Genomic DNA, 26,704 nt, shown 5'->3' with positions numbered 1-26,704 from the left:
TAACTGGAGTGAGGTGATATCTCAATGTTGTTTTGATTTGTATTTCTTTTATGGCTAGGGATGTTGAACATTTCTTCATGTGTCTATTGGCCATCCTTTCTTCTTCAGAGAAGTTTCTCTTTAAGTCTTTCGCCCACTTATTTATTGGGCAGTTGTTTTTTTGAGGATTTGTTGTTGGGGGTTTAATTTTTTGAGTTCCAAGTATATTTTAGATATGAGACCCTTGTCGGTTGTATGACTAGTAAAGATCTTCTCCCAATCCGTGGGCTTTCTATTGATCTTGCTAGCTATGTCATTTGCCCTGCAGAAAGAGCGCTTGCTTTATATGCATGAGGCCCTGGGTTCGATTCCTCAGCACCACATAAGCAAAAAGAAAAAAAGCCGGAAGTGGCCCTGTGGCTCAAGTGGTAGAATGCCAGCCTTGAGCCGAAGAGCTGAGGGACAGCCCCCAGGCCCAGAGTTAAGGCCCCACGACTGGACACCCCTCCACCCCAGAAAAAATAAATCTCACATTTCTTAGTGTTCAGTTTGGTGTGTACAGTCATATATTCACCATCAAAATATATAGTGTTTTGTATATTTTTTTCTGCTGGTTCTCTTCCCTAAACCCTTATCCTCAAATAAATACTGATCTACTTTTTATTATTATAGTTCTGTCAATTTCAGAATTTGATACAGTATTTTATAAAATGTAGTTTTTATTGTAATTCATCACCTAGTATATTTTTGAGATTCAGCCATAGGGTATGCATTAATGTTTTGTTTCTAGTTATTGTTGTTCAATAACAGTCACAATTTGCTTATCTGTTCATAAATTGATAGTTATTTGAATGGTCCCCAGTTTATACTGCTATTATGAACATTAGTGTAAAAGTGCTTGTGTGGACATAGATTTCTATTTCTTTTGGGTTGTTGAAGTATAGGGCATGTGTTTATAAAGTACTACCACACTATTTTCCAAAGTGCTTGTCACATTTTGATTTCTTACCAAGAGTATATCAGTTCCAGTTCCTTTATGTCTTCTCTAAAACTTGATATTGTCAGTTGTACAAATCCATTTTAAAGAATGTTTCGTTATGGCTCTATATACAAGTAGTTAGTGCTAAGCATCTTTTTGTATCCTTTCTTGTATCCTTTCTGTATGTTGTTTTTGGAGGATGTCTTGTATCTGAAGTATTTGTTTAAATATTCTCCCATTCTCCATTAGATTACTTATGTATAATTTGACTAGATAAATCGTACATTCACGATATAAGACTTCTCCTATAAGATTTTCTCCTAGACTGTAGCTTACCTTGTTTTTTACATTGTGTCTTTCAAAGAAGAAAAGTTTCATTAGCATATTCAGTTTATTAATTTTTTACCAGTTTATGGCTGTTCTTTTACTTAAAGCTTAATAACTTTAGCTCTAAATTTAGGTCATCATCTATTTCTACTTAATTTTACATAGTGATGTGAAGTAAGGGGCTAAAGTTAATATTTATAAATGTATGACAATTTCACATATATTTTACATATTTTTAACAATTATATAAATATATAATTACTTTATATTACATGTAATAAATGTCATATAGATGAATGAGAAAGTGTTTATTTGTTTGTTTGTTTGTTAGTCCTGGGCTTGAACTCAGGGTCTGGGAATTGTCCCTTAGCTTTTTTGCTTAAGGCTAGCACTCTACTACTTTGAGTCACAGCTCCATTCCAGTTTTCTGGTAGTTAATTGTAGATGAGAGACTCATAGACTTTCCTGCTTGGGCTGGCTTTGAACTGTGATCCTCAGATTTCAGCCTCCTGAGTAGCTAGGATTACAGGCATGAGCCACCAGCACTCAGTGAAACCTATTTATTCATTCATTCATTCATTCATTTATTCGTGCATTCCTAAAGTCATTGGTCAAAAAGAATATGTTTTCTATGAAGTTGGTATCTTGTTAAAAAATGAGTTGACTGTTTTGTGGGTCAAGTGTTGGTCCGTTTCTAGACTTTCTGTTCCATTGGTCTTGTTTATTCTTCTGTCAATACTGTCCTGTCTTGATTGGAGACCTGTAATGCCATCATTGGAGATCGAGGCAGGAGGCCAGGGCTATATAGCAAGTTTGTGGCTAGTCTACAGTACATAGCAAGATTCTTTCTAAAAACAAAAAACTAACCAAATACTGGATTGTTAGATTTTTATTATTGACTTAGTATTAAAAGCAATGACAACCATCATTCTGTGAACATAATACACTTCCTGATTACTTTAGGTCTTTTACTTTGCAGGTTACTACAAAAATATGTACATATTTTGTTAAATTTATCATTTATTTCTTTTTTATTTTTTTAAATTAATTAATTTATTTTTTATTTGTGAACATACTGTACAGAGGGGTTACAATTACATGGGCAGGATAATGCGTACATTTCTTACCAAGCATTGCAGCCTCCTCCTTTGGTTTACCCTTCACATCCCTTCCCAGCCTCCCCCCTCCCCCCCAATAAATTTATCATTTATTTCTTAAGCATTTGTTTTTCTGCTATTATAAGTTACACCACAGCTTATGTATGCTCTCAAGATGAAGTAGTTCTTTTTCTGGAGTTTGTTGAGGTTTGTTTTTTTTAATCCTGAATAAACATTGAATTTTGCCAAGTGTATATTGTTTTCATCCATTAGAAAAATCATGGCATTTTTTTCTTTTTTATTACAATATGATGAATTACATAGACTGAATTTCACATGATAAATCACTCATACGAACAAAATAATTTTTACATAATTTTGGATTTGATTTGCTAAAAATTTTAAAGGATCTTTACATTGTTTTAATGAAGGTTTACTGGTTTTATGCTATTCTTGTAATCTTTGCTTTTGACAGATACTAGTCTTGTAAAATCAATTATGTTTCCTCCTTGATTTTCTGAATGAGTTTGTGGAAGATTGGTGCTATTTCTTCCCTAAATCCATGATAGAATTTTTGAAATGGCCAGTAAAGCCATTTCAACTTTGTGGGAAAGATATTTGGTCTGAGCATATGACTTCTAAGTGGCAGAGTGACTACCTAGCAAGTGACAGTGTCTTTTTATCTTGATGAATCTCTTTAGATACTTATCAATTTCATTGATCTTTTCTTTGGGCCCTTAGATTTCCCCGGAAACCCCTCCTCCCCCACCCCGTGGGGGGTCACTTTACTTTTTCCCTACTTCTTTTGCTTCCATTTAAGCTCAGAACAATTGACATAGTTTCCCTGCTTCTTAAGCTGTGTGGCTAACACTCTTTAATTCTTCCCCTCAGAACATGTATTCTGAATCGTTCTGATTCTCTTTGCTCTCTCCTGTCTTCTATTTTATATTTGTCCCATGTATTAAAGTGTGTGTGTGTGTGTGTGTGTGTGTGCGCGCGCGCGCGCGTGTTTTCTACCTGGGGCAGGAGTAGTAATTTTCCAGTGGAATTTCACTATCAATATTTTCTCTTTCCTCCCTTCCACCTCCCCTCCCTTCCCTTCCCTTCCCTTCCTCCCTTCTTCCTTCTCCCCTCCCCCTCTCTTTTCCCTCCCCCACCCTCCATGGTGTATTGAGCTCAGGTCCTGTTTTCTTTTTTTTTTTTTTTGGTCCGTTGTGGGGCTTGAACTCTGGGCCTGGGCACTGTTCCTGAGCTCTTCACCTCAGGTTAGCACTCTATCACTTGAGCCACAGCACCACTTCTGGTTTTCTGAATGTTTTATTGGAGATAGTCTCATGAACTTTTCCTGCCCTGGCTGGCTTTGGAGGATCTCAGCCTCCTAAGTAGTTAGGATTAAAGGCAAGAGCCACTGACTCAGGGAAGGCTCTAGGCAAGTTTATTAATTACTACTTGTACCACAGCCCTAGATTTCTTTAATAAAATTTTTTTTAAACATGAGATAGATATCTGTAACGTTGCTGGCCTGGCTTCAAATTGTAACCATCCTGTTTCTTCCTAAGCAGCTGGGATTACAGTGTATCACCATGCCTGACTTGGTTTTGAGACAGAATCTTGCTTTTGCTGAGGCTGGTTTTGAGACAGAATCCTCCCACTTCTACCCTCTGAATAGACTGGGTTTACTAACATGTGCCACCATGCCCAGCCTATTGATTCTTTTTTTTTTTTTGCCAATTTTAAATATATTTATTTAAGACATTGCATTTTCCACTTTCAATACAGTGCTTTATAAAGTGCAGTGTTTATATTTTTCCCTGTATACATGTTCCATATTCAAAAATTAAGAATGCCCAGTAATTTACTACAGCAGCTTAACTTTTAAAAACTTCTATAGAATGATTCTTTTAATATAAGTTAATCTTGCACAAAAATTACTATGATTGTACAAACTGAGTATCTCTTATTTAAATGATTGGGACCATAGGTATTTCAGAGTTTGGGGTATTTTAGAATTTGAAATACTTGTATGAACTTTAGCAGTTGAGTAGTGCTCATCTCAAAAATTTGAAATCTGAAATGCTCTAAAATATGAAATGTTTTATGCATGACACTCAAAATGTTTCAGTTTAGGGATGCCTGTATTATAAAACTTTGTTGTTGTTGTAGCAATCCTGGGGCTTGGCACTGTCCTTTAGCTTTTGTGCTCAAAGCTGGAGCTCTATCACTTTAGCCACAGCTTCACTTCCTGCTTTTTTTTTTTTTAAGTAGTTAATTGTAATAGTCTAAGACTTTCCTGCTCCTGCCAGCTTTGAACTGTGATCCTCTCAGATCTCAGCCTCCCGGGTAGCTGGGATTACAGTGTAAGCCACTATGTAACTATATAGTTATTTATTTATTTTAATGCCTGGCGATATAACTTTTTTTTTTTCTCCAGTCCTGGAGAACAATCCCAGGGTCTCACACCTGTTAGACAGGTGTTCCACTACTTAACTACATTCCTAGGCTCTTATAAGTAAATATTTTTAGAGTAAATTCCTAACTAAGTAGGTGTTATAAGAGAAATTTAAAATATTTTCCTGTTAAAAGGAAATTGATGTTAATAAAATCTTAGCAGGGTAATATGGGGCTGTAAGTTGTATGTTATATGGATGGTAATATTCAGCAAAGTAATAAAGGTAGAAGCACTTTATAGTAGCTATAGAATGAATTTCCTCTTGGGGATCAGAATTCCACTCAAGTAGATACTTAGCTATAGATATATGATATACCAGAGGAATTGGTATTGACTGCTAGTCTTTTGTTATTATTGATGTTATTCTTGAGCATTCCTAGTTCAAAAATCGGATTCTGTTTCCCAAGTGTGTGAGCTATGGTTAGCTTCCTAGTGTTTTGTGTTTGTTTTTCCTATGGATATGTATTCTCAATTTTTTCCAGAGAAAACTAAATTAGTTTATTTAGTGCAGTAGTGGGCTTGAACTCAGAGCCTTGCTTTCTTGCTTAGTCTATTTCTCAAGGCTGGTGCTCTGCCACTTGAGCCGCATTTCTACTTCCTGTACACTTTTAAAATGTAGGGCTGGGAAGGTGGCTCAGTGGTAGAGTGCTTGCCTTGTGCATACATGAGGCCCTGGGTTCGATTCCTCAGCACCACATAAGCAAAAAGAAAAAAGCCGAAAGTGGCGCTGTGGCTCAAGTGGTAGAGTGCTAGCCTTGAGCTGTAAGAGCTGAGGGACAGTGCCCAGGCCCAGAGTTCAGGCCCCATGACACACACATGCACAAAAAAGATATTGGGTATTGTCTTCTGATAAGGAGGTGAAATTTAAACAATTTAAGATCAACCATTTGTTAGACAATGAGAACTGGAAAGGCCTGGTATCTTATAAATTGTGTTTTAGTTTCTGTTACTGAAATGATTTAGACAAGCTAATACAATATCTTTGGTAAGTGACTTTTTTTGTATATAATAAGGGGATAAATAGTCTTTGGACATCACAGAAAAGTTACTTTGATGAAAGGCAGCATAGATTTTTCTTCAGCTGAGTGTGGTGGTATATACCTGAAATCCTAGCACTCAGGAAGCTTGAAGTAGGAATATTGCAAGTTCAAGGCATAACTGGGCTACTAAGTAAGTTTGAGGCCAACTTGGGCTACATAGAAATAACTATCTCAACAAACATAATTTCCTTTGCATGACTTTCCAGGAACGTAGGAATAGGATCAATGGTTTTTTTTTTTCTCTTGCTTTTGTCAGATTTTGTCACATAGTTTTCCTTAGTACATAACATCTGTGTCTGGAGATGAAGAAATTTGGTTGAAAAATGTGGTTGGAAAATTGTTAATGGCAAAATTAATAATTTCTGAAGCCACAAATGTTGACTTATGTGAATAGTCTTTATATAACCCCCTTGAACCAACTGGATTTTTTTTCTTACATTTATTACTTGTGCTCAGAATGTACCTCAGTATATTGCATCCTTGTCTACATATGAGATAGTAGGTACTCATTGTTACAATAGTTGACCTATAGTAGGTAGCATAATTTACACATTGTTGTATTTCTAGTTCCAGTAGTTTTCCAATTCAAAATGTCTTAAAAAAAAATAAAGGTTGTCGGGGCTGGGAAGGTGGCTCAGTGGTAGAGCGCTTGCCTTGCATGCCTGAAGCCCTGGGTTCGATTCCTCAGCACCACATAAGCAAAAAGAAAAAAGCCAGAAGTGGCACTGTGGCTCAAGTGGTACAGTGCTAGCCTTGAGCTGAAGAGCTGAGGGACAGCGCCCAGGCCCAGAGTTCAGGCTCCACGACCGGACCCCCCCCCCAAAAAAAAAATAAATAAAGGTTGTCTATTGGCTTTCAGTACTGGGGAAAAAAATACATGGTTCTAGGTAGTACTTGATCCATAATAGTACTTGACTAGAAACTCAAATACTCCCTTTTCTTTATTTCCTGTCCTGCCCTCCCTTTCCTTTCCCCTTTCCCCTTCCCTCTTCCCCTTCCCTTTTCCCCTTTCCCTTCCCTTTCCCTTTCTCCTCTATACTTCATTGACCAGCTTTTCCCCTTCCTTCCTTCCTTCCTTCCTTCCTTCCTTCCTTCCTTCCTCTTCTTCCTTCTTTCATTATGTTGCATTGGCTAGCTATGTGCTAGTTCTGCTACTGTCTGCTTCTGAAACATCATTTAGCCACATTGTTTTTACTTAATGTTTTTCAGGAAAGAGTGACCATGTCCCAGCCTTACAATTAAAAAACTTTATTTTTTTTTTTTATTTTTGTAGCTGAGCATGGTAGCTGAAGCCACCACTACTACTAGGGAGACAGAGATATGGGATTGAGCTTCTAGGCTAATCTCTACGTAAAAAGTTTTATGAAATCTCATCTCAACCAATTAGCATGCACCTATCAGCACAGAGAAAAAGGAAAGCACAGATAGGAAGATCACAGTCCAGGCTAGCCAAGGCATAAAGAGAGAGCATATATCAAAAATAGCCAATGCGGCTTTTTCCTGCCTTGAAAGATGGCGGGTGAAAAGACTGAGAAGCTGGACACTATGGAGAAGAAACCTGAAGCTAAGAAGGTTGGTGCCAATGACAAGGTGAAGAAGGCTACCTCTAAGGCTGAAAAGCCCAAGAAGGGGTGGCTTCCTGTAGCCCAAACCCAATCCTGGTCAAAGGAATAGGCAGATACTCCTGATCTGCTCTATATTCCAGAGAAGCCTTGGACCAGAGGAAGTATTGGTTGCTAAGTTCAAGGTTGAAAAGAAGAAGGACAAGGGTCTTGCTGCTGCCACAAAACCAGATGGTGGTGACAAGAATGGTTAAGATGTGCAAAATGCCTAGATAGTATTCCACTGAAGATGTGCCTCAGAAGCTGCTGAGCCGTGGCAAAGAGACTGTCAGGCAGCATATGAGGTGGCTGCAGGCCAGCATCACTCTGGGGACTGTCCTCACATCCTCACTGGGGTGCCACAGAGGCAAAAGTATGGTTTTCTGGAAGTATCTTGATGGTAGCTTGCTACTTGTGACTGGACCTCTGTCCCTCAATCGTACCTCTTTGTATAACACACCAGAAATTTGTTACTGTCACCTCCACAAAAACTGGTGTCAGTTTTTGTGACACCTTATTGATGATTACTTATGAAGCAATAGCTTCGGCCCAGACTACCAGGAATGTGAGATCTTCAACACAAAAAAAGAGAAATAGGAGGTTACAGAGAAATAGGAGGTTACAGAACAGCACAAGTTTGATCAGAAAGATGTGGACTCAAATTCTACCCCAAATCAAAGATGTTCCTCAGCTCCAAGGCTATATGTGATCTATGTTTGCTCTAACAAATCTATTTTTGCTTTCACAAAATAGCTTCCTAAACTTATTATTAAGAGCCTCACCGAATCATTTGTAAGTTTAAATAAAAACAGTGCAGAACATAAAGTATGGTTAATGTCATAGGTCACCTACATATGAGTCCCTGGATTAACACCCCTTACCTCCATTTGCGTCTCATTTTTTGTTTTTAAGATTTATTCTGTTTAGATCAGCTTAGATAACATGCCTGATCCTTTACTAGTCTCAGTGGGCATATCAAATAAGCTAAACAGAAACCATGCAAATTCCCGAGAAGCAGTTGGGTATATGGAAGAGGGTATAAATAGAGGTTGGGAGGTTGGTTGTATATAATGTTGTCAAGCCTGAATGTTGTGATTAGTGGCTGTGATTAGGGGCTGGGAAGGTGGCTCAGTGGTAGAGCGCTTGCCTTGCATGCATGAGGCCCTGGGTTCCATTTCTCAGCACCACATAAGCAAAAAGAAAAAAGCCAGAAGTGGCACTGTGGCTCAAGTGGTAGAGCGCTAGCCTTGAGCTGAAGAGCTGAGGGACAGCACCCAGGCCCAGAGTTCAAGCCCCATGACCGGACCGCCCCCACCCCCCCAAAAAAAGAAAGAAAATAGAATATTAAAGTTCATGATTTAGCCTGGCTACTCAGGAGGCTGACATCTGAGGATCGCAGTTCACAGCCAGACAGGGCAGCAAAGTCCGCGAGACTCTTATCTCTAATAAACCACTAGAAAACCGGAAGTGGCTGTGGCTCAAGCAGTAGAGCACTAGCCTTGAGCTGAAGAGCACAGGGACAGCGCCCAGGCCCAGAGTTCAAGCCCCACGACTGACCAAATAAATAAAGTTCGTGAGTCAAAAATTTAGAAATTTATTTTGATTCTAGACTGCAAAATACCGTCTTTCTTTTCATGGTAATACCTCATCATTTGGGTTAAGCATTACATTTTTATGAGATTTCATATGAGAGTTAATTCTGATGAAATTTCATTAGTAGAATTATAATAAAGATGCTTTCTCTTCATTAAACATATGGTGGTTTATTTTTCATGAAAATGACACTGATACATCCTTTTGTGAGATTACCAGTCGTAAAGCAGAATGATAAATCTCTGATTTGGTTAGGGCCAATTCTAAGTTTGTCTGTATAGGAATAGAAGGCATAGTGTAAATCACACATTTTAAAATAGTTTCTTTTTATTTGTCTAAATCAAGTAACTCTGTACTTCAAATTAGGGAAAAATACTTAGATTTTTTATAGTTTTCTGAGCAGGCATTCATTCTTTTTCTTGGAGATAATGATAATTTAATTTATATAATAACCTCTAATATAGTCCAGTTCTATTGGTCTTATCTCTTTTTTGATCTTTTCTTATCTATATCTGTCATTACTGAAGTGATCTTAGTAATGAATTGTTGTAAGAGCCTTCTGGAACCAACTGTTTCATGACATGTTTTGTTTAAAACTACAGAAACCTAGGAAATACCCTGTAACCCGCAATCTAGTAGAAGGTGGGGAACTCACCTGTACCCTAAAATTTTTTTGAGAATCATTACTGTAGTTTCTTCTTCCTCTGGTTTTCTTCCTTCAAGAAAAACTATCTTCAACATTCTTTTATTCCATTAGTAACTAAGAAGTCACACATCAGAACCTGGGGGAGAAAGAAGTGTTATTTTTGAAAAAGTAGAAAATTATTATATGCATACTATAGCTTAAAACATATACAAATAAAAATCAGTAAGTGAATATCTTAGTTAATGTTGAGTTTTATACTAACTAAAACAAAAAACTCCTACATTACTTAAATAGGAAATAGTACATTAATAACATGGGATATGAGGTAAGGAAAAGGGAACACCTAGTGTCTGGAAATATTGCTACTATTTTAGAAGAAACACCTTTGGCCTATCACCTTTATTTGTGATATGGCTGATGAGAGATTAGATGAATCACACTTGAGAGCCATTGCATTTGGTTATGCTACTGCTTCTTATAAGACATTTGTGCCTTCCTGAAAATTCCACTTTCTGCCTGGTATTCAAGGTTCATTATTGTTAATAAGTACACTAATTTCTAGTCTGAATTTTTCTTCAGACAGATCTGCTGGTTGTGTCATAAATGTACATCATGGATCCATCTTGTCATTGTTCCTCTCGTCAGCTTTTCTCTCTGCCCTCTAAACCCATCCTTTTATCCTTGTTTTGCTCTTTTCTACCTATGAGATTAGGAACTTCTTTATGTAGGCGCCATTTCATGCTACTGTATATGCTTGTCTTATTTCTTCTGCTAGATTGTAAGCTTCCTGAAGGCATGGGCCATGCCATGTACTTGACTCTTCCCAGACATCTACAATAATCTTTTTATATAGCTGTCAATAAAGGAAGGATGGATAGTAGTTTCATTGCTAGAAATTTTTTTTTCTACTTTAAGTTTGTGTAAAATATATGATAAAATTTTTATGCTACTTTGCTTGGTTGCCTAAGAGAACAAGCAGAGTACAAATGGATATGTTTTTATTTTCTTTATCCAAATATATGAGCAAAGCAGTAACATTTTAGGTAAGTGAAAATACAGTTCTTAATATTTTACATTTTAAATAAATACACAATTTTACATGTATGGCCAGGCCTCTGTAGATTTGTTTGTGCTAATCTCATACAGGTTTATATATGGTAGATATAATAATAGATTTATAGATATAATTTATGTTTATAATGCTAATTTCTTTTATTGCAATTTCAGTGTTATATTATCTCTAGTCTTAATACTTTATTCAAAGCTAAAACTTACATAGCAAAATAGTATGATATTATCTTTGAAATAATTGGATGCAGTCTTATAGGTAACAATGAAGGAAAGGAAATTTTATTTAAAAAACAAACTGCACTATTTAAAATAGAAACCTAAGATCCTTTTAACATTGCAGCTGAATTAAATAAATAATCTTTCTGCCATTACTAAGCTGTGCATGTAGTTAAAAATACATTTATACATATTATTTTTAAAAACCTAGTTAACTTTAAAATATGTAAGTTTTCTTGTCGTTTAGGGTTCTGTGAAGCTGATCATCAAGAGGGTTGCAAATCATTGGTGGTTTCTATTTTCAGATTTCCACATCCCGGAGTAATTTGCTTTAATTTCACCCAATTTAACCTATACTTCACACCATCACCATTCAGCTTTAATAGCTATGTTCTATGCATAAGAAAAGCAGATAAATGTCCACAATTAGGCTGCAAATGATTACAACTAGTTAGGGCTTTATGAAGACAAAACTTAAAGGACTATGGCGCCAAACAAAGCCACAAAAGACGGATGAAAATGCTGTCTCCAGAAGTCAAGTCTACCATAGCGTTTGATTTACACTTTTGTGGTTGATTTTATTTATTTTAATATATTGGCAGGTGTGCCTACTCTGAGAAATATTCATCATTAAAGAATAGTAGTGCCTGTTGTTCATTTATTTGGGTTTTTAATTTGTTTGCTTCCATGAGTTTCAGCATAGGTAACCAGAATGAAATTTTTTAAAAAAATTATCAAAATGTTAGCATTCTTTTTGAAATTATGATAATGCATTTGAAATGAATGATACTTATATGCCTTGTGAATGCACTTATGAAATAAAACTTTCCTGTATTGGTTATGTTTCTATCAGATGATTCTATCAGACTTTTGAGAAAAGAATAGTTTTTCACATTTCTGTGTCAAATTCTAGATAGGTACTACTATGAAGACTATAATCCTATGCAGAATTACTTATATTTATGGTTGTTTGTATGCAAACTTACATAAAAGATTCAGCAGTTGCTTTAATTTTCTTAGTGTCTGCTTTTTGATGGTTAGTGCCAAGCATTGTTTAATGTATAAAGAATTTATTTTTAAGATTTCTAAAAGGCAATTATTTAATAGAATTTTATAATTTTGTTAGTTATCTCCCTACAAAGTAAATGTTTCATTTTGGTTAATGTATTTTTGAATTTAATTAAGTAAATATTAACTATGACTACATCTCATCTCTTTAAAAATGTCTGGAGATTTCAGTGAAGGCTTGCTTTTTAAAATTATCTTAAGAAATTTAAGATAAATATAAGCAATGTAAAATAATTCAAGATTTAGTGCTTTAACTTTAGTCATTCTGATAGATATTATCAGAAATTCTATATAAATGAATAATGATGGCAATTCGTTATATGAATTTAGAATTATTATTGAAATGTTTATTTTCAAAATGTAATATTCACTGTTCTGTTTATTAAACTGTTATTTAAACTGCCTATTTACAATATGTACTTATTTAGATAATCCTTATTTTCTTAAATATCTAAACAATGTCACCTTAGTTTATTATTGTTTAGCAGCCTAAAGAAGTTAAGATGAAAAATCCATGAGATTATGGTTTTTGTGTACTTGGAACAAACACGTGTTTACAAACAAATGTTGCATGACTTTGCTAACTTTAAAAATAATGCCCAGGAATTAATCATTTAAGTACTTTTGTTTATAAACCAGTATTGTAGGACAGTACACTAAAACTTACTTTTAACTATTTTTATTTTAAAAACAGTACTAAATTTTCTATCCTACAGAATAGATCAATTTAGCTATGGCAAGACAATACCGCTTCAGAACATTACAGTTTTATTAAACTAGTTTCATATGCTATATCATAAAACTTTCAGTCCAATCAGCAACTAAATTTAAATACTGCAAATTGTAGCAGCAAAACAATAATTCTGCTGATTAGCCCCTTTCCATTTCTTGTAAGTGAACTGTTTATGCTGTTGAGTACCTTTTGAAAAAAGAAAAAGCCAAAACAGCCTTGATTAGTCAAGGAGTAATTGGATGACTTGATTTTAGCAAGAGAATGAATTGGTTGATGATAGCCTGTAACTAAGTGTAGTGGTTCTGTTCAGATGAATACATAACATACAGTCATCAGATCTTGACAGGTATACCATATAAGCAGTTCTAAAAATCTACTGGTGGGTGTGACAGGATGGAAATGGAGGCAATAAGTTTGGCATAAAGTTTTTTACTTGAAAATTTGAAGTAATTCTTAGAGGAATTTAGAGAAACATCCATTTTTAAGATTTTTAATTGAAATTGGGTATAGGTAGATGAGGAGGTTTGTCTTATTGTAGGACACATAAATCTTGTTTCGTACTTTAATGACTCCAAGGGCTAAGGTGATCATTTAACTTTTTGCAGAGGGATTGGTAATATTATATCCTTTTCATTTCCATTGAAGCTTATGGAGTAAGCTAAGTAGTAGCACTACTGTTAGTAGTGCCTTGTGGGAAAACCTTAAAGCCTTCATTGTGTTCATAACTATTTGAAGTCTTGGTTGTGTCAAAACTTTTTGTACATCATATCTTAACTTATGATTTCCTGATTATTTTAAAGAATGTATCTGAGTTCATATTAATAAAATGGCATAAAGTAAATTAGCTTAAAATTTATTCATTTGTAACTAGTTTTCTTAAATAAGGCCAATTATAGTCTCCATTCTCCCTGAGCCTTCTGGGATATGTGCTATGTGGGGCCAAAGGTTCAATTGCATAAAATCTGAAGTCCATTTTTTTACTAGATAAATGAAATGATTGGGGTAAACCTGCACAGCTAGCCATAGGAGGGTGATTGATGTCAGGCCCATTGGAATCCATTCTGGTACTGGCTTTGATTTGGCACCACCTGGTGGTGGTTGTTTGCTCAAGCTTAACGCTCAATGGTGATGACTAGGTCTTGTTAGGTTGGTAAGTCCTTTAGGATTGCAGTAGACATTCTAAAAATCCTTCAGGTAGTTGGTGTCCATTGTTGCTGGGCCAATCTATTTTGGAAGACTTGTGGAGTTGCAGTGACCTACCTTACATAGTTTGTTCCTCAAGGATATGCTTGCTTTACTGTCTTTAATCCCTCTAAATCTTACCCTTTCTTCCATTTTTCTGCACTCATTATAGAATATGTGTTATTGAATTAAGGGTGTAATTATTTTCTGAAGAAACTGCCTGGTTTTAGGACATCTGCTTTCACAGAACCTTTTGTTTGGACTCAAGAATGTGATCCCCATTGTGTAAAGCTCATACAGTCAAACCATTATCTTCCTATTCTGACACCAGATGTTCTTGGTGAATCCTCCCTTTCCATTCCTTCTCTTCCTGCTTCTGTATCTTAGAAAACTAGGTAAAAGTCAGAATCGGTGATATGATGAATAAAGGCTATAAAATAGTTACTTTAAAAGGCAGTAGCCAGCCATTTACTTGATTGATTAATACCTGTCATGTATTTACATTTTTTGAGCATTTAAACACCAGTTTCAAACTCTAGCCAAGACAATATTTTATCTTTTCTCACAGCATCAATACACTTAAATATGGAATTAAAATAATTTATAGCTTTACAAAAAATCTGTACATAAAATCTGGGCCAAATTTTTAAAATGGCACCTTCATAATACTAATGTTCTAGTTTAAAACCTTCATGTTGTTTTTACCTCATCAGTTTGTACTGGATACTGACAAACTGTTTTCCATCATCCTGGTTTATGTTCTTTTACTATATGCTGATCTGTTTCTTCTATTAGGTTGTAAACAAAAAGCAGAAGCTAATTTATGCAGCTTTTGTGTATGTGTAAAGCACAGAAGTAGGAGGCAACTTTTTTCTCTTTGGCCAGGATATTACTTAGCTCTTCTCCCTCTTGGCATGGATATGTGTTCCTGCCCTTATCTTGGTGAACTTGAGAGCCCAGTTCTCCTTTGAAGTAGTTCTAGGGCACACGGTTAATACAGGGTTACACTCTGTATTATGTATCTTGGATCATACCTCACATAAACTTGGTATTCTTGGTGAGCACCTGTTGTGGTGGCCGTGCCTAATCTTGTTCATATTCCTGGTCATCTTGTGGTTTTTATTGAGGCACAGCATGGAGTAGCTTATAGTCAGTTTCTGCTCTCCAGTTGCTGCTCTAGTTTTTTCTTACTTCTGAAATTTAACTAGAGCTTCTGGCACTGTTCTCTTTGAGGTTAGTATATTTATTAAAATGTATATTAAAACTGTCTATTACACAGTTTCACCTGTGTATATGACCTGTGGTTAGTGATCACAATTCATTTCTTCTCAAGTAGATATAATTCTTCCTAGCCATTACTCAGTTTTTGTAGATTCCACTTTATTTGAGAAAAGAGTTTATTTTTAGTATTTGTTTTGGGGGGGTCCGGTCTTGGGGCCTGAACTCTGGGCCTGGGCGCTGTCCCTCAGCTCTTCAGCTCAAGGCTAGCACTCTACCACTTGAGCCACAGCACCACTTCTGATTTTTTTCTTTTTGCTTATGAGGTGTTGAGGAATCGAACCCAGGGCCTCATGCATGCAAGGCAAGCGCCCTACCACTGAGCCACCTTCCCAGCCCCAAAAGTGTTTATTTTTAACTGGATGACTTTCATATCATAAATCTAGTACCCAAAGATCTACTGCTCTGTTTGTCACTAACAGTCTCTCTGTTAAAGTGTATAGCTAACAAAATTATTTAAATCTAGAAGAATATTCATCATTAATAGTTAAGGAATTCAGAGCTCTTTGAAGAGATAAATCATAAGGCGCTTCTTACATCTGTTCTTGTAGTCTGTGATATGTACTTTCCTTCTCCATTAATTTATGTGATTGATATGCTTGGTACTTGTTTCTTTGAAGTGTTTCCTAAATATTGCATGTGACATAAAATTTATCCTTTGTTGTTGTGCAAAAGTTCTTCTCTAACAGGTGATTTTTATTTTGAGTGCTAATAAGTGTTTAGCATTCATTTTTCATTTCTTTATATTTATTACTTTACATTATACCTAGTCTGCATTAGCTCTGATCTAGGCACCGGGTGAGAACTAAAAAAGCATTTTATTATAATCCTGTTAACTAATGTTATAATCCTGGAGTTTAAGTAGCTAGGAGTAGAGTCCCCTAACAATTCGTTGTACATGCTGTAAGTCATATGAATAGAATGGACAGATTATTATAGCAATTAAAATAGAAGGTATGGTCAGAGAAGGCATTGTCATAGAGATGTCACTTTGGTGACATCTTTAATGTTGTGAAGATGCTTTTTTGGAGGGCAGAAGTTGGAAGAGAGAATATTCTCAGCAGAAGATGGATGAGCAGCAAATAAAAAAATATGTAGGTGTTAATTTTGTAAATGGGATATTATGGGCCCCAACATTAGAATAAGATTTTATTTAGTCTGTTTATTGTATATCTGGGATCTTTCATAAGCCTTTTATTTATTGCTTACAGTGCTGGAAATCAAAAATGAGTTGTAGTACTTGTTAATTTGACTCTGCATATTTTTTCTCCTTACAAGATTATATTTTGGAAAGTTACAAAAATTGGTTTTATAGAAGCCATGTTTACAGGAATATATTTAACCCTGAAGCCATATTTAGGGCATTGCTTTTATAGTACTTTATTCTGAAGAAATCTGTACACACTTATACAAGGCAAGTATGTTTGATACCTTTTACACTCAAATTGCTCTGAGATTGCTTTGTAGTTGAGGGGAATGAAGCTATGCATTTTAAGATGGATATAATTTATAATAGGAAGGAAAGATGGGATACTTATCTTTTAGTCTCCAGAATGGGACTGTACAAAATGATGGTGACATTTAAACATGAGGAGCTTTAAGGAATTAATGAGTTTGGAAGTTAGTGAGATAGTTATTAGGAAGGGTAAACACAGCATAAACAGCTAGCTCAACATTGGAAGTAGAGCAGAATCTCAAAATTAATTCAAAATATTAAGGGTGCCTTTTAAATATTTAAAATGTAGTATGTAATGTAGAAAAAGAAGTAAAAATCTTGTTGGGCAATGCTAACTCTCATTGAAGTAGTTTTTTCTGCTACTTCTTTGGAAAGAGTTGATATAGCAACTAAAAATGAAAAATTCTTGAGAAATTAAATATAATTAAGGACAGGTGTTGACTCTGGGTTATAACCCACATTTAAGTGACAGTAAGGATACCTTAATGGTATGAATGTCTAATTATTTACAACATAACACCAGTAACTTAAGCAGAATTTTCTGGTGTTCTGTACATTTGAAAGAATTGTATTGTATAATATTGTAATGTGTTACTTTGTGTCAGTAAAGAGATTTCGGTCATAGTTTTTAAAAAGGCTTGTTATATGCAAATTATACAGTTTTAACATTTTTCATATTTTATGCCTATTTATTTTTTCTCAAGTTCATCTTTTCTACCAATGTTTTGTATTTTATTTACTGCTTAGAAGTATGTGTAAAAGTTCTATATGGATCACTTATAATTTCTTCCATTTTAAATTGGTCCTCAAAGTCAGCAATATGTGCCTTTGATTTTACTAAATCTTTTTGTTGTTGTTCAGTTGGCTTTTTTTGTGTTTTGTTTTTGTCTGTACTGGAGATTGAGCTCAGAATCTCCTGCTAGCTCAGCAAGTGCTCTATTGCTGAGCCATACCTCCAGCATTATTTTATTAAATGTTTTGAAACTTGGATTAATGGTTTATTACTAATAGTCAGTGGGATAATAGTTTTCTTCTTGGCCAAGGTTTAGTTTTAGAACTTTTTCCTTGTGAGGAGGAAAGGGAATAGAGAAGAGAAATGGAAGAAGCATAAAACATACACATATATAGGTACCCATAGTTTTCTTTTCTGGCATAATTAGTCTATAGTATGGATTGGATTATTTGTAAATTTAGTTGCATGGGCTGGGAAGGTGGCTCAGTGGTGGAGCGCTTGCCTTGCATGCATGAGGCCCTGGGTTCGATTCCTCAGCACCACATAAGCAAAAAGAAAAAAGCCGGAAGTGGCGCTGTGGCTTCAGTGGTAGAGTGTTAGCCTTAAGCTGAAGAGCTGAAGAGCTGAAGAGCCCAGAGTTCAGGCCCCACGACTAGACTCCACAAAAAAAAAAAAAGATTTAGTTGCTATATCATATGTTATATTTTCCATGGCAATGGTTGGTTAGTCTAAATAAATCCAACCCAGCAAGTCTAGTTATTCTGTGCCATTTATGCTTTTCTGTCTAATAGTAACAGTTTTTATTACTAATTTCCATTTTTATGTGTTTACAAAATATTTTTCAGAAGTCTATAAATATATCCACTTGAAGTAATTAAAATTTGTTTGGTATAGCTCTTTTTATTTACTTACAATTTTCCTAGCAGAAAAATTTTATTTAACCTGTCTCAGGTTTATTCCCTTCTAGTTAGCCAGCTGATTATTTGGCATCCATGGGTGATAATACTGTTTAAAATTTTTTTGTTTTGTTTTCTTTTTAACTGTATTTTTATTATCTTTTAGTAGTTGTAAAAAGGAGTTACCATTGAACAAGTAAGACCAAGAATACAATATGACTTGATCAATGTCATATCATTCCTTTCCTCATTCTCCCCATCCCTTCCAACTCCATCTCTCCCTTTAATTTTCTTAATTTTGTAGGATATACACTGGCTATTATGACTCTAGCAGAGTAATTTATTCTTTGATGTGTTCCAAAATTCACCCAGTTCTCTGGTATCATTAAAGAAGATTAAAGAAGACTTTTTAAGTAAATAAAATCATTAAAATTTCCTTCTACTTTCTAACTTAAAAGAAGTAATTATTTAATGCAGAGATAAATATCATAAACTTTGAGAACCAGTTGTCAATTTGATTCTGTTTATGCTCAAATTACTTTTATTGTGAAGCTGAGAAGGGACTTTAAGATTAGAGGTTTAAACTATACCTATAAATGGGTAAAACTACACTTCTAAAATTGAGCATTTGGCGTATACAGTAAGTAACTTGCATTTCTCTACTTTAAACCATCATTCCTCTTCCATACAACAAACGATTTTTGTCTGGCAGGGCATGGTGGCACAAACATTTAATCCTAGCTACTTGGCAGACAGAGATTGGGGAGAATCATTGTTTGAGGTTAGCCCCCACAAAATGTTAGGAAGACTTAATCTCACCAACAAACTAGAAGTAGTGATACATATTGTAATACTTGACAGGCATAAGTAGAAGGATTTACAGTGTGATGCTGATCCTAGAAAAAACAGGAGACTTTATCTGAAAAATAACTAAGGGGGAAAACATCTGGAACCAGGCTCAAGAAGAAGAGTGCCTGCCTAGGAAGAATGAGGCCCCAAGTTCAAAACCCGGTATCATCCTCCAAAAGAATTTCATACCAACAATAATGTATGTTTTCCAACCTTCATAAGTAAATGTAGATGTTAAAGTAAATCTATAATGTAGGTTTAGCCCTTTTAAAGCACTGGTCCAGTATGGACCAGTTTTCATTTTGATTCCCATATTTCATACATTCAGATATCCATATTAATGAGATGCTTGCCTGAAAATCATAGTTTACTCTGGGGATTGAGGTAGAAGGATCATTGGAGAGAAGCCTAAGTAACATAGCAAGTTCCTGTCTATAAAATAATAATAATAATAATGATGATGATGTAATAAATTATTAATTATTGAGCTTAAGAATTATAGAGAAGTTAGAAACTGGAATTCTGACCTAAGATGGGACTTTGATTTGAAGAATGGTTAGATATTTGAAAAAATAAAAGGTTGGTTTTTTTTTCTTAAGAATGATATTCTTGTCTTGATTTCTAATATTGTATTATAACTTTTTAGAGGTTTTAGTGGGACTCAAAACATAGATATTTAAAGAATTTATTGTTTACCATATTAGAAAGCAATGTGAAGTTATACAGCATGTGGAATGTGGTGACAATTTAACATCACCAATTACTTATGTAACAGTTTAATTTTTATAGAGTCTGCATTTTGCTTATATAATACCTTTTGGTTTTATACCTGTTTTGGGCTTCACTAATAATATATCTTTTAGCTTGAAACCTTATAATAGTCTTCCTCTTACTCTATTTATCTAGTTCATGTTTTCTTTGTCTCTCATTTATCCCAACATCATATACACGGGGAAATGTGGAAAGATTGGCTAAAAAACAAAAGGATGAAGAGATTAGGGCACCACAAATAACATAGACTTTCCCTATGAGTGAAGAAAGGTTAGGTCATCTGCCAAATATTAAGGGACAATGAAATATGAGGTATACTTAATCATATTTTTAGTCATCCATATCTATATCTACATATCTAATATGAATGATAAATGATAGCTATGATAATAATGATCTGTTACCTGTGGCTAATAATTGTAAGACCCAAATTTTAACTAAAATATGTAAATTTTTCTGAAAATGAAACTTATTTACTGTGCTTTGTTTTTGTCAAAACAATGCGTGTTCATTATAAAATCTTTTAAGTTAGACAAAACATTAAAGAGCACAATTTCCAAAAGAATTGTAATGACTAAAGTCTGCTTTATTATCACTTCGTTAAAACTGAGGATTGTAGTTAAAAAATTGCCAATTAAAACTTGCTAATGAATTTACCTTAAGGATGTTGTTAAAGTCATCACTGTAGCTAATCGGTGGCCCCTATATAAAAATAACAATATAGAATAGTTTTCAATCTGAGTGACACTGACAGTTTAGTTCTCTCTGTAACTGACCATATCACTTGAGTTGCTGTCTGCCAGGAAGTTAACTTTGATTTTCCTACTTTATTATAAATAATATTGTGCTTTGATGATGATTATCTGTCATTGTGTTTGTTAGTATACTTCTAGGTTTTGCTTTTTCATGTGAACTTGAGTTTATATATAATCAATTATGCAGAAATACTTTTTACTTATATTTAAATTGCAGTAATACAATTTATGTCCTTATTATATCACTGAATAATCCATATTCAGATACAAGCAACTTGATCACTTCTATTTCTAGGAAATTATATTTTAAAACTCTTTGTAACCAATAACAATACTATCTTAATATACTGCTTCTCTTATCAAACAAGCAAACCTCATGATTTCTATGATAGTTCTAGAAGCCTGAAATAACTGATACTTTGTTATTATACTTTATTATTATTATACTTCATTTGGGAAGCATAATCAGGTAGATAACTTTAATGAAATTTATTTTGTGGATATATCATTGCTGTTTATAATATTTCTTAGTATTTGTTCATTTTTTTGTGATCTTGTTCTTTATCTGGTAATTTGAGTAAATCCCAGTTGAATTATGTTGCCACATTATGTCTTCAAAAGGGCATAAAGTCAGTACACATGCTTCAGTAATATCTGGTTGTTTTACCCTTATGTTTCCAGTTGGCAATTTGAAATTATGGCTTCAACTGCACTTTAAATATGTGATAATAGCATGTGTTTCTAATAAGGGCCAGCACCATTTTGTTCAGATAGTGTGAATGGTTGTCACTCATATATGACAAATGCACCTTCATCTGCTTCTTTGATAGCCCCCTAAAAACCATACCCTCAAATCAGGCCGATGAAATTAGCTGCTGTGTAAATTGTGTGTCTGAGTGGTTCATTATCTAATCACCGTCAGAACCACAGTGATAAAGTAGATTGAAGCAGGGAAGAGGTCTGCCAGATGATTTCAGCCCCCCCTCCCCCAAATCTGGTTTCCCTTGGAAACCCTAATAGTACAGTTTAGAACTTCAGGCTTTCAGGCTTGGAATTCAGTAGCTTTAATGTATCCAACTTAGAAATGCCAGTAGTTATGAATATGAATTTTTTTCTGTAAAGGCCGTGATTTTATTTCAATCAGGTTTTGAAATGTTGAGGGGTTTGAACTACTATTTTATTGCTGCTATCCTTAATATTACTAAATGGAAAAAAATACTATGTCCTACTTGCATAGAATTCAGAAAAATCTATTCAGTGTAGTAATTTGCTCACCTAAAAGTCTTTCTCTCTAGTCACTTGTGATCATAATGACCTTTGGTATTGTTTATTGAACTGCTTCCCTTTAATTCATTTTAGGTGCTTTTGAAGATGATGATATCACACACGTGGAAGGAAGTGTAGATCCCATCCGAGACATAGAAATAATACATGAAGAACTTCAGCTTAAAGATGAGGAAATGATTGGTCCCATTATAGATAAACTAGAAAAGGTGGCTGTGAGAGGCGGAGATAAAAAACTAAAACCTGAATATGTGAGTAAAAATTTGCAGCTTCTTTAGAAACCTAATAATTTATTTTTACTGATTAAAAAGTTAAATACATAAAGTATCTAATATTACTATGTTGTTTTAGAATCTGAGAGTTATTCCTGTTAACTTTTTTTATGTTGTTTTCTGGGGGACAACCGAGGGTCATGGATGATAATGATAGGTTATTTATATGTTCAAGCAAGGCAAAATTAGTAATGTTGAGTCTTTATATGATCCAGGTATAGATCTTTGAATTTTAACGTTCAGTGAAGTGTGATTTTGTGATGACAAACTTACTGGATTCAGAGAAATGATTGTTTATTGATTTGAATTTGTGATTTACATAAAAGATAGTTCTTCCATAGGGATTGAGTTTAAAAATACACTTAAACTGGACAAATTTTTTATCTTTTATACAATGAAAACATGCCATTGTCCTTATTATTCAGAATATTATTTATCATAGTATTAGTGAATATTATTAGAAATGTTATAACAAATGTTTAAAAAAATTGTCTTTGAAGTTTTTCATATATATATATTATTTAATTGGCATTTACATTTAAAATAAGACAGAGTTTATATTTTATTATTAACACTTTTCATAAACTCGGTGTTATTTAGGAATCTTTGTTATGAGAAAGAGCTTTCATTTGCTCCTTCCCTTCCTTCTTCATTTGTTTACAGTCTTGGGAATTGAATCCAGAGTCTCAGGCTTACCTCTGAGGCCTGGGTGCTATTCCTTATCTTTTTCTGCTCAAGGCTGACACACTTCAGCCACATCTTTACTTCTGGCTTTTTGCTGCAAATTGGAGATGAGCTTCTTGGATTTTTGCTGCTGTTGTTGCCTAACTGGCCTCAAACTGGGATCCTTAAGTTTCAGCCTCCTGAGTAGCTAGCAGGCATGAGCCTCCAATGCTTGTCTTTTTGTTTTTGTTTTTGAGATAATCTCTCTAGCTAGAGAATCACTCAAGATACTCATGTTTCTTCTTCCTTAATAGCTGCGCGTAGCAACCATAAGCTACCACATCTAGCTTACTATTTTTTTATATGTTCATTTTTACTTTGTTTTTTTAACTTAATTAAAATTTGTGTGTGTGTCAGTACTGGGGTTTGAATCCAGGACCTGAATATTTTCCCTTAGTTTTTCAGCTGGTGTTCTGCTACTTGAGCTACAGTTCCACTTTCCTCTTTATGCTGGTTAGTTGGAGATAAGAGTCTAATGGACTTTTCTGCTAGGACTAGCTTTGATGATCAATTCTTAGATCTTAACCTCTTGAGTAGCTAGAATTATGGGCGTGAGTTACTGGTAATTGGCCTGTCTTTTTTTTTTTTTTTTTTTTGAGGGTGTGGTTCTGCTGGTTCTTGAGCTTGAACTTAGGACTTAGGGCACCTCTGAACCTTTTTGTTCAAGGCTAGTCCTCTGCCACTAGAAGCCACAACTTGACTTCAAGCTTTTTGGTAGTTAATTGGAGATAAGAATATCATGGACTTCCCTCACCCACCTCTCTCCCACCCCTCACTGGTTTCAAACTGTGATCCTCATTACATGTATGAGCCACCAGTGTCTGTCTCTGTATTTATATTGTATTGTATTGCATTTATTTATTTTATTTTTGTCCTGGGGCTTGAATTCAGGATCTGGCTGTTGTTGTCTCTGAGCATTTTTGTTCAAGGCTAGCACTCTACCACTTGAGCCACACAGCTCAACCTCTGGCTTCTTTGGTAGCCAATTGGAGATAAGAGTCTCACAGATTTTCTTGCAAGGGCTAGCTTTGATCCTCGGATCCCAGCCTGTTGAGTAGCTAGAATTACAAACATATGCCACCAGTGCTTGGCTATGATCCTGGCTTTTGTTATTTTTATTTATTTATTTATTTTAATGCTGTCTTTGTCTCTATGTTTGTCTCTCTTCCTTATTCTGAGAGAGAAGAGAGGTTTAAACTTTGGGCTTTAACTTAGATCCTTGTGCTTGCTAAGCAGTCACTACCATTTGAGCCACTCCCCTGCCCTTTTTACTTTCATTGTTTTCAGATAAGGTCTCCCCCTTCCCCTATATACTGCCTGGATCATGGAAATATATTCTAATTTATTGGGAAATGAGTATGAAAAAGTGAGTGAGTGGGCAGACCATTTGACTACTTACTATATTTTATTACTTGGTTGTTTTTCTATAGCAAAATTTTATTTTTTTATTTTTTTATTTAAGGAAATAAATTTCTGTTAGGTAACCTTGAGTAGGAGGTAAAGAGAAATGCATATTCTTTTTTAAATGTACAACTTTGTTGTAACCTGTATTCATCAAACTTTAACTTAGTGCTTAAGCAAAGTGTTTTGAAGTTTGTGTCTGGACATGGAAAATAAATACGGTATACAGACACAAGATCATAGGCTTGACGATCAATCTGTCTTCATTAACTTGAGATAATATTAGTGTAGGTGGTATAATTTATAAATAAAATTAAGAAGAATCTTCCCCTGGATATGGTGATATGTAGAGCTCTGTAATCTCAGAATATTAGAGGTTGCAGTAAGAGAATTGTGAGTTTGAGGTCATCTAGGGCTACATAGTGAGACCCTGCTTTAAAAAAATCATAAAAAGCTCAGTGTGGTCGTTCATGTCTGTATTTAAGTTATTTGAAAAGCAGAGGTCAAGCTTGTGATTTAGGGCCAGCCTGGCAAAAAGTTAGCGAGACTTTTCAGCCAGTTAGACAGTTGTGGTGGCTTACATCTGTAATCAAAGCTATGCAAGCTTAAGTAGGAGAATACTGGTCCTAGACTGTCCCCAGCAAAATCCTAGGCCTTATTAGAAGAATAATGTGTTTTATTTTTTCCAAAGGGAGGAGCAGGTAAAAATTCTTCATGAATTGTGTCAGGATTGTGCAATTTTAAGTTGCAAAGCAAAGGAATACTCATAAGACTCATTTTTCAAAATCTAAATATATGTTTCCAGCTAGTTTTCTTAAAAGTAGAACATAAATCTGGGTACCAATGCCTCACTTCTGTAATCCCAGCTACTCAGGAAGCTGAGATCTGAGAATTCATGATTCAGAACAGGAAGGTCCATGAGATTCTTATCTCCAATTAACCATCAAAAAGCCAGAGTTGGAGCTATGGCTCAAGTAGTTGAGTGCTAACCTTGAGCAAAAGGCTCAGGGACAGTGCACAGGCCCTGAGTTTAAGCCCCAGGACCAGCACCAAAAAATAAAGTAGAATTTAAGGCAAGGATTGTAGTATAAATAATTCTTTCCAAACTGTCTCTGGAGATACACATGGAGGAATGAGAAATTTATACTGGAAAGAAAATATAAAGTATGTTAATGAATAGGTTGCCACCATGGACAGCAGGGGCTTGATCCTGCTGAAGACTTTTGAAACTGGAAAGTACTTTACAGTTAGGCAAGTGAGCATGCTTGCCTTAAGAAGCTATGTCAGCATGTTCCGGGCCTATGAAGATGTGAAAACAGGCAGGCCAAGTTTGGTGTTCATCTGTCACTCATTATACATTTGATCCTTTTATTCTGATTATTCTACGTTTTTTTTTCTTTGCATGTCCTGGGCTTGAACTTTGGGCCTGGGTGCTATTCCTGAGTTGCTTTTGCTCAAGGCTAGCACTTTACCACTTGAGTCATATCACCATTTCCAGCTTTTTCTGAGTAGTATATCGGAAATAAGAGTCATGGACTTTCCTGCCTGACTGGCTTTGAACTATGATCCTCAGATTTCAAATTCCTGAGTAGCTAGGATTACAGGCATGAGCCACTGGCACTCTGCTGTTCTACTCTTTTTGTTGTTGTTATTGTTTTTTTTTTTTAATTCACAAGTTTAATTTGGTGGTGTTAAATTTTTTAATTCTGATTTATCTTAAATTTTCTCTATAGAAGGTTCCTATATTATTATGATAGCAACTAGTTATGGTGGGGGAGTTTCTTTTTAAAATACCTTCTCTTATGATACCAATAAAATGATCTAAACATATAAAATATATAGATTAAACCAAGATAAAACTACCTGTGAGTAAGATAAGTAGGCTATTTTTTTTAACTAAAAAGTTAAGGGGCTGGGGGTTTAGCCCAGTGGAAGGGCGCCCACCTGGCGCGCGCAAGGCCCTGGGTTCGGTTCTCAGCCCTAGGAAAAAAAAAAAAGTTAAAATTTATCTTGAGGTCACAAGGGAGCAGAAGGAAAAGATTAGGGCAAAGAAAAAAATTGTGGTAATTACACACAGTATTGAAATGCCTGATCATAAAACAGACTATCAATTATGTTACAGGAAAACCAATACCAACTTTTCTCATGTGAAGCACAGTGATAAGCGCTTTAAAAAAAAAAACCAGCTTCTAAGTTACTTCTTTTTTTTTGGGGGGGGGGGTCCGGTCGTGGGGCCTGAACTCTGAGCCTGGGCGCTGTCCCTCAGCTCTTCAGCTCAAGGCTAGCACTCTACCACTTGAGCCAC

At 35.1% G+C, this 26,704-nt stretch overlaps 1 protein-coding gene and 1 pseudogene across 2 annotated transcripts in view; both read left to right on the top strand.

Annotated features, from left to right (window-relative positions):
- The window catches only part of Ola1 (Obg-like ATPase 1), a 122,663-nt gene that overhangs the window by 41,204 nt on the left and 54,755 nt on the right, over nt 1-26,704 (top strand). For both annotated transcript variants that reach the window (XM_013030197.1, XM_013030205.1), the window contains one exon: nt 22,079-22,254. In XM_013030197.1, the coding sequence (XP_012885651.1) occupies nt 22,079-22,254 (176 nt within the window). The remainder of the gene's footprint in view (nt 1-22,078; nt 22,255-26,704) is intronic.
- LOC105993792 lies at nt 7,384-11,323 on the top strand (annotated as a pseudogene).

This window comes from Dipodomys ordii, unplaced genomic scaffold (genome assembly GCF_000151885.1).
Source record: "Dipodomys ordii isolate 6190 unplaced genomic scaffold, Dord_2.0 Scaffold5, whole genome shotgun sequence".
Classification (NCBI taxonomy): domain Eukaryota; kingdom Metazoa; phylum Chordata; class Mammalia; order Rodentia; family Heteromyidae; genus Dipodomys; species Dipodomys ordii.
The sequence above is the reverse complement of the archived record's forward strand: the minus strand, read 5'-3'. Positions and strand labels throughout refer to the sequence as shown.